The 14,201-nt window shown below is 37.3% G+C and overlaps 1 protein-coding gene across 1 annotated transcript; it reads left to right on the plus strand.

Moving 5' to 3' along the window:
• The first annotated feature begins 10,325 nt into the window (after positions 1–10,325).
• On the plus strand, positions 10,326–14,000 carry LOC140539462 (granzyme K-like). The gene is made up of 5 exons (XM_072662181.1): positions 10,326–10,475; positions 10,573–10,717; positions 11,057–11,207; positions 12,260–12,529; positions 13,374–14,000. The coding sequence occupies exons 1-5, from the start codon at positions 10,409–10,411 to the stop codon at positions 13,527–13,529; spliced, it is 789 nt and encodes a 262-aa protein (XP_072518282.1). The 5' UTR covers positions 10,326–10,408; the 3' UTR covers positions 13,530–14,000.
• Positions 14,001–14,201: the final 201 nt, after the last annotated feature.

Here is a 14,201-nt window from a genome sequence, read left to right on the forward strand (position 1 = left end):
CATTGTTTAGACATTTGTCATTTCTGCAAATAAATGCTCTAAATAGCATTATTTTAATTTGGAATTTAGGGAAAGTGTTGCCCATGGTTTATGAAATACAACACAAATGTTGATTTCCTATAAATAGTAACTCCAGAGATGTAGGGTGGTCTCTTAATTTTTCCAGGGCTGTGTATACAAAAAGTTGTTTACTGAAAAATCTTCACAAAATATCAGTCCAAATTCATCCAAAATATCAGATACTATGATAAACAAATTCCACATTTTTGCATTTCAATGTAACATTTCTAGTGGCCTCACCTGATCATAACTCCATACACATCTAGATGAGGCACATAAAACATCTGTCTGCTAAGTGGTAAAGCCCCTGCACAATGACTAGTGATTGCCATTGTTACTGTTAGTTCACATTTCCTCGATGCTGAAGACTGGGGTTGATTGTTTGTGGTAAAAATATATTTGATTGATGTCTGTCAAACTTAATATAGCCTCAGTTACAGATAATGACCTTTACTGGCCTATGCTAAGTATGTCTTTGATTTGGCGCTCCTTCCCCCTCTAATGGAACTAACTTTACATATAAACATGTCAATATTCATGTGAAGGCCAATGTTCGCCATATTTATAGACACAGTTCATTAAGATGATGGATTCCAAAAGTCAATTAGCATATAACACACCGACTTCAGAATGTCTCATGAAAATGCTCACGGGGCACTGATTTGAATCTGGAGTTTACATTATAATTAAGCATTAATTACCATGCCTAATGGAATCATGCATACCATCATCCGTGCTATCATGGTTCTTAATATTTGAATTACTGGCCATCTCGAGAGATAATTGTGTGTATTAATGTTCTGATATATGTGGATGGACAAGCCTGTGGATGGACATCTGGACCAAATTAGAATTTGCTAAATTTCTGACACAGTATTATTTTAGCAATGTGTTAGTTGTTCATCTGGAGGGGGGAATTTGCTATTTCGGTTAAGCAGGAAGAATAATTGGCCTTGTTGTGCTTGAGGGCAGAGCTGAGTCACAAGGTAGAGAGAGTTAGAGGTTCTGTCACACGTAAAAGACCAGAGCGAGTTTTTTTTTTTTCTTCCAGTCTGTAGACACTCACTCTGTTTTTTTTGTCTCCCCCAAGGGAAGGCCATTCCAAGGGAAAATGTGTGCAGTCACAGTGAAAGGCAGTAGGCAGCGACTTTATCTTACTCTCAGCAGGCGCACATCTACCTCGATGTATGCCATGTATACTGAAAGCTCCATTAAAGCAAAATACATGGAAATCTGAGTGCAATGCATATCTTATTTTGCAGAAGTACCACTTTTCTTTAAGCTGTAAACTCTGGCAATCTTGTTGTCCAAAATTTTGGAGGTGTCCACGCGTTCCGCTTCGTAAATCCCGCTGCTCTCATCTGCTGGCGGTCTGAATTTATTTGACAGGGTGGAGTTGTTTGACTAAAAACAAATGCGAAGGTGAGAGTTTGCATTCTCTTCCAGCTCTTTCACAGTCATACCTGTCTTACACTGCAGTGCACATGACACAGTCCATTACCTTTACAGTCTGTCTCACATTCTCTGGGCAGACAGCAGACAGTACTGCACAAAAGTCACAAAAGCTCACCTTTCATTCAGTTCATTTCTGCTCAAAACAACTATTAAGTAACAAACACAAGTTATTCAGCATCAGCAGAAAGTTATAGACTAAACTGAAAATTATACAAATAACAAAACATTTTATTACATTTTTCAGTATACAGTGTGTATTCCTGCCTCTATTCTTTTCAAGAGACTCGCTTTCAGTTCTGCAGGTAGATTTATCTACACCTCCAAAGTTCAGTCTTAAAAGCTGGACCATTTTCTGCACCAGCTTCTCACCACTTAATGAATCCCAACCAAATTCATTAAGGGTGGCCATTCCATTATTCTAAGACCACCAGCATCTTCTTTGTTTCATTTGTAAAATGTAAAATTTACATGTTATTTGTTTTTCTCTGAAAGAGCTTCTTAATCAGCTCCATATCTTTTCAGACCCACAGAAAGTCTTCTTCTCACAGTTAAAGGATGGACAGAAACACCTGTGAATCTGCAGATATGAATTATCTTCTCTTTCTTAAAAAAAACAAAAAACAACTGGTGGTCTACCAGTCGGAAGCTCTTGTTTTTCATTAATGTTTCTTTAACTTCCCAGGTCGGGCTGGGTGGCCATGTACTCAGAAAAGGTAAAAAGAGATAGAGAAAGTTAGTTCTGAGAGGAATTTTATGGAGGGCGGAGAATGTTGAGCAACAGACGCCTATACCATCCAACATCACTTTAAAAGTGAGTGATGAGGGGTGAGAGCACTATGTGTCCATCTGAGAGAGCAGGGCCAACTACGCCCAATCGGACTTCGGCCGCTGATGGCAAAGCTGAACTTCCCACATTTACTATGCAATGGAATGATTTTATATCTCATCATCTAGATATAAAATCATTGTAGAGTTTCTATTTATTATTTATATCTACTGGTATTTAATACTGACTGTCTAACAGAACGGTGCTGTGACTGCCTTGTGCTGTACTACCAGCAAAAACACAGACCAGAAAGCACACTGAAAAGAATAACCTGCATCATTCTCATTTTCAGTTTGATGTGGATTCTTATGCCACTTCTTATGCCACTGGATGATCATTTTTGCTTGTTTCAAGCATTATTTCCAGAATTAAGTCAAATCTGCATTATATGAACATCTAGAAATACGTTCACAAATCTTATAACATTCTTATGACATCTGTAAATGTAAAGAATATTACACCAAGTTATCACATCATTGTACAATCCACAATTCAATACACAATAAATGTGCCAGGGATCACTTCACTTGGACAGTCCATTATAGATGCTTTGTAAATGCTCACCTGACATTATACTAACATGTATTAAATGTATGTATTAATGTGCAACTGCACTCTATGTTGAATGTATATGGCTGTCAATTAAATGTAACACTAAGTCATAACCCTAAAAGGGTAGGGTTGGGGTTAGGTGTAGGGTTACATTTAATAGACAATCATTAACATTCAATTTAGAGTGCAGTTGCATTTAACAGACATTCAGTTGAATGCCAGGTAAGCATCTATGAGGCATCTACAATGGACCATCCAAGTAAAGTCTTACCATTAGCCAGCAAGCTAAAGCAAAATCAATCAAACAAACAAGTAAAGAATCATAACCCCTATAACCTTCATTCATCCCTTTAGCTTCTGTCCCACTCAGCCTGTCAGCGTTCTTAATCATTTAAGAGTACATCAATAAGATAATCACTCCATTATAAGGATAAGATAACACACTGGGGATTTCATGCAACAGTGCCTCACACCTCTATACTTGTTTGGTTTTGATACAGCCCTTTGGATATTTACATCTTAGAATAAATATTCTGAGCTACTGAAGTACCTGCCCTAAGCCTTAAAGCAGTATAATCCTATCCTAAATAAAAAAGAGCCTACAGGATAAATTGTGAAGGCATCCAACTGAAGGGGTCTAATAATTCCACCTTATCTTGAAAAGCCCTGGTCGCTGTCAATTTTAATCAGTGAGCTGAAGCCATAGGATGGGGAATGATATCATGGTATTAATAAAAATTCCACAGTGGAACATGCCAGAGAAATGAGAATGATTAGATACAAGTCTTTCTTCTTGGTTCCAGTATGTCATCTGTAAGGGGTGGTGAATGGAAGGGACAAATCAGAGCCATCCAGCAGCCTATTATATGTCCTCTCTCTTCAGACAGGCACAGACTGTGGAGACTTTGCCTTTGCCGTTATGAGGTTTCCACTGGAGAATGTGTATAAAAAAAAAGCAAATTGGCTCCAGGAATTCAAGGGAAAAGCCAGAATAGCCAACCATCAGAAGCGCACCATAGAAATATTATACCACAGTGAGTTCAGACCTCGCAATGTGATTGGCTGAGAGGCATTCTTACGATAACAACATTCTTGAATGCATTTCCATAAGATTTAGTCTTCCTGCAACCTAGCAACAGCCAGAAAGTCATTAGAAAGTAATAGCCAAGTGTAACAAGCCATGGGTAACTTATAAGGAACTAATACTAACGACAAGCAACGCAAGCATGCAGCAACAACATACCCAAACGTCCCCATCACAATGAAGATCTCTACACATAATCAGCTCCTGTCCTGACACAGCCTGGTCTCAAGAGGAATTCATACATATTTGACTAACAGACCATTTCAGGATTTGTACAGTGTGTACTAAATATAGTTTGACCCTCATTCTTATGAATGAATGCACACAGAAATCAAACGATTTAGCAGAGAATGTTACAAAGAAACCAGTGAAATTTTATTTCCTGAACCTTCACCTGAAACCACACCTAAACTTAACCAACTACACTTAACCCTAACCTTAACCTAAACATAATCTAATTCTTACCCTAACCTCAACCCTAACCTTAACCATAATCTAACTCTTACCCTAACCCTAACCTTAACCTTAACCTTAACCATAACCTAAACATAATCTAACTCTTACCCTAACCCTAACCCTAACCCTAACCTTAACCTTAACCATAACCTAAACATAATCTAACTCTAACCTTAACCTTGACCTTAACCTTAACCTTAACCTTAACCTTAACCTTAACCTTAACCATAACCATAACCTAAACATAATCTAACTCTTACCTTAACCTTAACCTCACCTTAACCTTAACCTTAACCATAACCTTAACCTTAACCATAACCTAAACATAATCTAACTCTTACCTTAACCTTAACCTTAACCATAACCTAAACATAATCTAACTCTTACCCTAACCCTAACCTTAACCTTAACCATAATCTAACTTTTACCCTAACCCTAACCCTAACCTTAACCTTAACCATAACCTAAACATAATCTAATTCTTACCCTAACCCTAACCTTAACCTTAACCATAATCTAACTTTTACCCTAACCCTAACCCTAACCTTAACCTTAACCATAACCTAAACATAATCTAACTCTTACCCTAACCCTAACCCTAACCCTAACCTTAACCATAACCTAAACATAATCTAACTCTTACCCTAACCCTAACCTTAACCTTAACCATAACCTAAACATAATCTAACTCTTACCCTAACCCTAACCTTGACCTTAACCCTAACCTTAACCTAAACATAATCTAACTCTAACCTTAACCTTAACCTCAACCATAACATAAACATTCTCTAACTCTTACCCTAACCTTAACCTTAACCTTAACCATAACATAAACATTCTCTAACTCTTATCCTAACCTTAACCCTAACCTTAATCATAACCTAAACATAATCTAACTCTTACCCTAACCTTAACCCTAACCTTAACCATAACCTAAACATTCTGTAACTCTTACCCTAACCCTAACCCTAACCCTAACCTTAACCATAACCTAAACAAAATCTAACCCTAATCTTAATCTAAATGCAGATGTGGCAATGCTGTTCTTAACTGGCAGACAAGTTGTGTGTATTTGGCAAAGCAGTGCCACCAGTGGACAGAAGCTGTAGTGTGAGTTGTAAAATATGCATGAAATATCTTTCTACAAATGTTAATCATATCTTGAGGTACACTTTTAGCCATCTATGTGTGAATGTTATGAGATCTTGTTGTTTGACAGATGCCCATTTCTGTGTTTTATGTGCTGCGCTGATGTTCCACCTTAACAAAACCACTGTTATGTAGGCAGACTTTGCCTTTGCCGTTATGAGGTTTACACTGGAAAATGTGTATAAAAAAAAGTGAGTTCAGACCTCGCAATGTGATTGGCTGAGAGGCATTCTTGCGATAACAACATTCTTGAATGCATTTCCATAAGATTTACACAATTTCATCTTGGAGGCGGTCAACCTTGTCTCGAGGACTCCTCTAAGCAGTTGCCCAGCTCTCTGACAATTAAAATAAATGATGCCCACAAAGCTGAACAAGGTTCCAAGAAGATAAAGTGGTTTTAAGGAGGCAAGAAAACCTTCAGGGAGAACTACTTGTAGAAAAAAAACCCTGTTTGACTGCAGAAGACCTTCAGAAGGATTTAGCAAACTCTGGCGGGGCACGCTGTGGGGGCACGCTGTTCCACTGTGGAGGGACACCTGCACAAATATGACCTTCATGGAAGAGTCATCAGAAGAAAACCCCTTTCTGCATCCTTATCACAAAAATCTAAAGGAAATTTAATAGAAAACTGAAACATCCTCTGAACTCACAAACATCTCTACCAACTGTTGAGCACAAAGGTGGATTGATCATGCTGTGGGCTTGTGATGACACCAGTGGCACAAGGATTATTTCACTGGTACAGAGAAGAATGGATCTCTAAAACCTGTAGATGAAAAGAGGACAGCTTCTACAGATGGATAATGATCCTGAACACACATCAAAATCCACAATAGACTACCTCACGGGGGCTCAAGTTGATAGACTTCAAAAAGAGTGCATGTGAGACGGCCCTGAGTGCATACAAACTGAGTTACTATAAAGTTAGTGAAGAAAAAGTTTCCCTCTATAAAATTATACCAGGTCCAGGCTTCTATTTCCTCCTATAACCTGAGAAACCCTGAGCCAGTTTGCACGGTTTATCATGTAATTACCAACAAATAAAGCTTTGGGATTTAATATGTCTGGGAATTTTAAAAAATCTAAGTGATGTTGAGAGTGAGGCACTGAGGTGTGGCCCCACCTTCAGGCCTTTAGAGTTTAAAGGGTTAATTCAGCTCCGGTGAGCTCAGTGAAATCTCCTATATCCATCACGCTGACAGGATGCAGCTAAGAGTAAAGCTTTGAAGCACAAGGTTGTTGCTAGGGGTTATATGGTGGCAGGCGGGGAATGCGAGGCTTGGCTAAAGCCCTCGTCACAGCTGAGCTCCCCTGCCAGCTCCCACTGTTTCATCCCACTCACACTATGGGCTTTCTGCCTTGGCAAGGGAGCTGTTGTGCTCCTTGGTCCAAGATCAGTCTGAAATGCTCCCCAGACACTGAAGAGCTTCCCTGTCAGCAGTATTTTGCGCAAGTAATCACAGATCATTCAAAAAATCTCTCAAGCGTACTGACAGAATGCTTGACATTTTTCATCCCAGTGATGCTGATAATTCGTTTCTTTCCCTTTTAATGATTTGGAAAAGGCAAAGATCCACATGTGGAGACATGACATTCAGTGTTATTCATCAGTGGTGTTAACATTCATTTATCTTCAAATGGCATCATTTACCAAAGGGCTAGATTAAACAAGCTTTTAAGTAGCTTTCATATTAAATAATAGCTTTTATTAAAGGGACGGGTTATGTCCTCAGAAACACGAACGCCCACACACACATACACATACACACAGTAGATTGGAACACAAACTTGGAATACCACAATTAATGATATGTGCATTATAACTTACATCCAGTCCATCCAAATACTATTACTATTGAGGCCTTACACTTTATGCTCATTCAGTATTAATAGAACATTTAACCAAATATAGATTGGAAATATGATCATTCCAGAATTCAGTTTTCATAAGCCCCTACCTTTTTCTACGTTCATCAAGATATAAAGGCAAAAACAAAACAAAACATGAAGACAACTGTTACTCAATTCCACAAGCTAATGGGCTTAGACAATATCAATACTCCTTTGGCAAGAGATGGCAGCTCTATGTAGAATGAGTAAACAGCAGATGCAAATCCTCATTTTCTTTCCCTGCAATATTAATAATGCAGGTGTCAAAGTAGGTTTTTTAAAATGATGTTATAGAAGAACCACTAACCCACAAGTTTTTTACAAGTTTAAAGAATCATTATATCATGTACAGGTTCTGTATACTCTTTAAAGGAATATTCAAGGGTTCTTTAACAAAGGCAGTAGTTTTAAATAGAACCACTAAAACTCAAACCACCTTTTCAAGTTTAAATAATTTAACCCTAACCTGGATAAAGGGTTCTTTAGATTGGTGGAAAGGTATTTGTAGATGATTCAATATAAAACCTTAAAAAGAAGAGTTTCATAGCATCAAAAAGGGATCCATAATCGTAATCATCAAAGAACCCTTTTCAGTACTACATAGAACACTTTTTGCTCAGAGGATACATGTTAAAGATTCCCAGCCCATGTAGGAATCTTTTAGTAACATCTTAAATGCCCAGAAGCCACAGATGAGCCGATTTCCTACTCCCACACTGTAAAACACAGTTCAAATTTACTTCAAAGTTTAAATGAGTAAAGAAAGTTCTGAAATATCCAACAGTTACACTAAAGTAAACATATCAAGCATGTTCAACACTTATTTCTTTTAAGTTCATAAAACTGGTACATTTTGATTGAGTAGAGTTATGATTTAATAGAGAAGGTGGAGCTGTTTGGCATGAGCAAACTTATTCATTTCTTACTCATTATTTCCACATAATGTTATCAGTAAACAATAACATTTAATCTTCATGCTAAAGGTTAGCTTTGGGTGGATTTTACAAGTTGCCATTATACCATGACACTATACTATGTTGGTATATTGGGTTTAAAGACTGTCTGTATCACTGTATACGTCTAGGAGTAAAGAACATGGCAGGTAGTGTTCAGTCTCTTATCAGCCTCTGGTTAGACTGGTCCTAGTGCACATAAACAGTGGAACTACTTAAAATATGTGATTCTGGTCATTCTGAAGTCAAAAAACATAACCATGAGGACACATTGTAAAATACGTACATATGAATATGATTCAGCAGGTGTTAAACGTTCTTCTCTTTACCCGGAACCACCCACTAAGTTTCACACATTTCTGAGGTTCGGAAACAGAACAGTGAGACTGCGCAGACATGTTTTCACCTCTGCAGCTACAGCTTTTGTGAAAAAAAAAAACGGCTCAAGGTGTGAAAAAGCAGCTGTTGCTGGTTTTGACTGTGCTTTTATCCATTTTATCAAGGGGCTTCATGCAGCCTGGTGAGATTTCTTGTAAGCCTTACCTATTGCAGCTCTCATGACATAAGGTGATTCCTCTTATCCTGGTTTTAATGACTGCACTGGTAATAGGGGAGTCTCTGGAGAGTTAGGATGAAATGATACATCAAAGCGGTCCATGTTTCCTCTAGCCAGCCCTACTCACAAAGCTCACCAGTTATACTGCTTCACCTCTTTCAGTTGTAGCTTTACCTCTTCTTTCCTTTAGAGTTATATTTTGTCAATTGCTTAAAAACAAAACTCAAATAAAGAAAAAACTCAAATAAAGAAAAAACTCAAATAAAGAAAAAACAAATGTGTTGTTAAAAAACACAATAAGAAAAATCAACACAACATATCTGCTCAGTGCTTTGTATGCATTTCCCATTGCTTTTATACAGCAGTACAGTGAGACAGGAAATGAGGAAATAATTCAATATTGTAATTTTACATAATATTGTTGTATTTATTTATTTTCAGAATTATGGTAACTGTAAATATTAGAAAGATAAACTTATTTAAAAATGTTTCTGGAAAGTTTTAATTTTATGAATTAAATTGTGGCAATAGCACACATTTTCCCTTAAGAGTATTTATTTCAGCAATAATTATGTTGATAAAGCATTTTCTTCATGGTGTAATATTTATATTTTATTCTGCCATAATTTTTGTAGTTTGTCTTTTGTCTGTATTTTTATTTATATTTTTTTTTAGTTATGAACATGTAAGGATGAAATGCAGTATTTTGTTGTGCTACACATTCTAAACTAAAAAATTGCCAAAGCAACTGAGAGGAAAAAGAAATAGCATTTTATTTCTGTTTATATAACAGCAAAAACAAAAGAAAAGTTGGAGTGTTGCCATTAAAGAACCTTTCAACAGATTACACAAAATGCGTGTGTGGGAAGAACCTTTTTAAAGTCTCAATAATCTCTGCTTAATGTAAAGGATCTATTCTATGTAAAGGGCTTTTCAAGAGTTTAGTAAAAACAATATTTTAAATGATGATGATGATGATGATTATTATTATTATTATTATTATTATTAATAATAATAATAATAATAATAATAATAATAATAATAATTTTTGTGCTGAAATCTACACAAGATCAATGGTAATAGCTCTAAAAAAAACTAGTCTGCTCTTTCCGTTTTATATTTACTCCAATGTTTTGTACTTGATCAATGCTAACAGCCTCAAATGCCCTTTAAAATAGCTTTTTATTTTGACCAAATTTAAACCTATAACAGTGTCAGATTTGTAAGTGTTATCGTAAAACTGCATGAGTTGCCTGACAGATGTGACTTCCGTATTCCGTTTCCACAAAAGAAACCACAGCATTTGTTGTTCTGAGCTCACAGAGACGAGACATAGTTTCCTCCAGCTTTGATGATCCACAGTTTCAAGCATTGCTCATCATCGACACAGCTTTTGTACATTCTTTAAGAGCTGATAAGACGTGATGTTTCACCACAGCCAACGTATTCTTTTTAATGGTATTCTCCTCTTCATCAGTTTAAGACAAGCAGGTAGGATGTTTTTTTCTGCTGTTTACTTTTGGACTCGAAACTAAACACTTTGACTCACCCGTGTTGTCTCTGTAACGGCCGATGATTCTCTTTACAGCATGCATGAATGTATCCATCATAGGAGGTCAAGAGGTCAAGAAGGTGAAGCCATGGCTTGTGTCCATCCAAGCCAAGGACCACCATGTCTGTGGGGGAATACTGATTCATCAGCAGTGGGTCTTGACTGCTGCTCACTGTAAAAAGTAAGGAGGCACAGTTTAACAGCACAGGATGAAGCAGCAGTCAATTGAAACTTTTATGGCAGTCTTTTTAAATTAAACAAGTGCAGTCAATTTAGGCTGCATAAATAAAAACACATTTGGTAAAATGTGCTTTTGGATGAATGCACCGGAGAAATTCTGGTCCAAATTGAATACTAATATACACACTTGAATACGTAATGAAATATAAAGAACAGTTTTGAATCAAAGCTATTTTTAATGAGATAAATGCCTCGACAGTGTTAAAGCATTATATAACATTTACCGGTTGTTAATCTGTACTGAAAAAAAGAAGAAATCTATTTTGTTTATTCTTTTCAGAAAGTTAGACTCATGTCCGTCAGTGACGGTCCTCTTAGGTGCCCTCTCTCTGAGAAAGAGCAAAAACACTCAGCGCATTGAGGTCCTTGAGTACCATATCCCAAAAACATTCAATAACAAAACCAAGGCAAACGACATCATGTTGTTGAAGGTATGGATTTTGGAAATGTATAAAATACTGAAATTCTGAAAACATGAAATATCTTTAAGTAACAGAGAAGCTGCAGTAGAGTAATGAAAATGAAAAGTGAACTATTCTGTGTTCATGCAGAAAGGCTTGTTACACACTAAGGTGTATTATTCAGTAACTGCTGTGTCTTCTGCACAAACTGGTGGGATTGTTCATTCTGAGTAATAGAAGTTTGTAATAACACTTTCGGCGGTCATTCGGCTGTTTAAGGGGTTAAGACAGTGAAACCACAACTGGCTTAGGAGTACCTAAGGAGTACCTGTCCAGCACATCTTCTATTTTTCTTGCTATAACACACTCACTTCAACTTGTGTAGGATTGTTAATCAGCACATCTATTGGATCATGTGCGTTGGGAGCAGGGAAAAATTGTTGGGCAGTCGGTTCACCAAGACCAGGATAAGGAACCACTGCATTAACGGAGTATTTCACCAAAAAACTAATGGACATGATTTATCTCTTAGCCTAGATGCAGTCAATCAGACTGTTCGGTACCTGAAGTGTGCTTCTGTAGTTCTGTAGTTGTAGGGACAGCCGACAGGCCAAAAGTGTTATTACAAACTTCTATTACCAATGAATAGCCCCACCAGTTTCTACAGTAGTTACTGAGTTATAGTGTAATAATGTAATACATGTAACAAGCCTTTCTGCATTTAGGGGTTAAAATGACAGTTGCTAGGCTAATGTTGCTTACAGACTGTTACCAATCTCATCTCTGCAAGTACCTGCCCAAACCAAATCCCTTAACCTGCTAAGGTCCATTGCTGTCCATGTACCATGAATAGTACATTTTACAGATGCAAATGTAATTTTAGTGTTGGTCTATACGTTCCATCAAAGCCATTTTACTATATCATTGTTTACAACTTGTTTATGAAGCTTTTTTGCAAATTAATGTATTTACTGAATGAGATCCACATTAGCATGGCATCTCCCGTTGCAAACTAAAGAGGCACACGCCAGACACCAAACATGTCATGGATGATCAAAATGATGTTTTCTTTCCTGACATAGCTCCAAGAAAAGGTCCAGCTTAAAGAAAAGACTGTGAAAGTGAAGCCAATCCCCAAACCAGTGCGTACAATTATAGATGGTACCAAATGTCAAGTGAGTGGATGGGGAACCACTAATGTGGAAATTTTAGAAGCAAGCGATGTTCTGCGAGAGGTGGAGGTTTCAGTGGTGAACAGAGACCTGTGCAACTGTTACTACAACAACAACCCTGTCATCACTGAGGACATGATATGCGCAGGGAACAAGCAGCAGAGGAAAGATGCATGTTGGGTACGTCTGGAGTCAGTCTTTGATCTATACCTAATCATCGCACGTGCTCAGTGTGTGTGTGCAGAAATAGGCCCACAATCACCTAATATTGCCACAGTCTATAGACATCTTTTCTGTTTTGTAAATGTTTGGAGTTTCACACATGGAAGAACACAGTTGTATAAGATTTCTTCAGTTAGGCTTTTAAAAATAAGGTTCTTGGCCTGGTTGCATATTTCTAGGAAAAACCTACCACATATAAAATAACTTGTCAGCCCAGTAAAAGGCTATGAAACTGGTTTTATTCGACCTGAACACTGAACTAAACAACGCAAAGCAACATTTTACGTTAGACAAAGGTAGTATTTTACTTCAATTCAAATCTTCAAAACTATTTAAATTACATCCAACTGCTTCATTTTTGCACAGTGTGTGAAAGTAGTTTGAAAAAGATCTGATCTATGAAACTGTTTCTTTAAAGCAACATTATGCAGCAATTGTACCTTAAAATAACAGCTTTAAAATGATTCTAATGGCTAAAATCTTGTATTATTACTCTACCACCTCAGTCCATGTGCTTCTTTCACTTTAGATATCAGTTCTGTATCTCTCAGCTTGTCCAGGAATGCACATGTCTATATGGGGAGCTCAAATTATGACAACAGGGGGAGCTCAGGAGCAAAAAGAACCAATTCACGCATAACGTTGCTTTAATGTACCATCTACTGCAAGGAGGTTCCTCAGGGAACATAAAGTGGTTCTTCTATGGCATATCTTTTTTTCAATTGTAAAATAAACCCATTTAAAACCACAGGAAAATCTTTTGGCACAAACATGTTAAACATGCCTTGCTGTCCTTTCCCAGGGTGATTCTGGCGGTCCTCTGGAATGCAAAAACAACATTGTGGGTGTGGTTTCAGGGGGAAACGGATGTGGGGATCCCAAGAAACCTGGTGTCTACACATTGCTCACCAAAAAACATATTTTCTGGATCAACAATGTGCTTAAAAAAAGCATGTGAACAGCACAGCTCCGTAGCAGCGGGAATGTACAGAACTGCTTCAGACTGACAGCTGTAACCCACGCTAGAATGTCATGGTGAGATGTGTGGCAAATACACAGCATGAAGCTGCACTGGTTTTCTTTTATAGTTCCTCTATAGCAGACAATGCATCTTTACACATCAGTGTTGTACTCTGTACATTACTCTGCAGCTTTCAATAAGTGTCTAACTGCTTTCTTCTTTTTAAGTGCTTTCATTTTTTAAGGAACAGTCATGCCAGATGTTTTCACTGTGTAATTCCTGCTAAATCTGAAAATTAGCATAATAACAGATTACGAGGTTTTACTGGCAATTTTCTCTCTCAGCAGATAATGAAGGTAATTACTTCAAAGGATATGTAGGGGATTTGCATAACAACTGGAAGAACATTACCTTGATAAGTTTAATACATCAGAATTTCCCTACTTTGCTATGGAGACCTTAAGTAATAAAGACCAAGTATCCAAGTACATAATGTTTCAGTTTGTCTCTGCTGCACTCATAATGCATTCACACACACTTTCAGTCTAAATGACTTACTAGGCCCAAAAAAGTCTGTAAGGGCTGCCCAGTATGTGGGCATACATAAAGGTTAATTTAATAGCAAAAGGAGTTCATGGACTGTGCGGTCGAAATGCAAAGTCAAGTCCT

This window comes from Salminus brasiliensis, chromosome 18 (assembly GCF_030463535.1).
Source record: "Salminus brasiliensis chromosome 18, fSalBra1.hap2, whole genome shotgun sequence".
In the NCBI taxonomy this organism is placed as follows: Eukaryota; Metazoa; Chordata; class Actinopteri; order Characiformes; family Bryconidae; genus Salminus; species Salminus brasiliensis.

What these genes read in the sequence shown, in the direction of transcription:
- LOC140539462 (XM_072662181.1), top strand. Translation starts at nt 10,409, where the DNA reads ATGTTTCACCACAGCCAACGTATTCTTTTTAATGGTATTCTCCTCTTC. An exon ending in ACGACATCATGTTGTTGAAG is followed by an intron (nt 11,208 to 12,259) that starts GTATGGATTTTG and finishes TTCCTGACATAG; the next exon opens with CTCCAAGAAAAGGTCCAGCT. An exon ending in AGAGGAAAGATGCATGTTGG is followed by an intron (nt 12,530 to 13,373) that starts GTACGTCTGGAG and finishes GTCCTTTCCCAG; the next exon opens with GGTGATTCTGGCGGTCCTCT.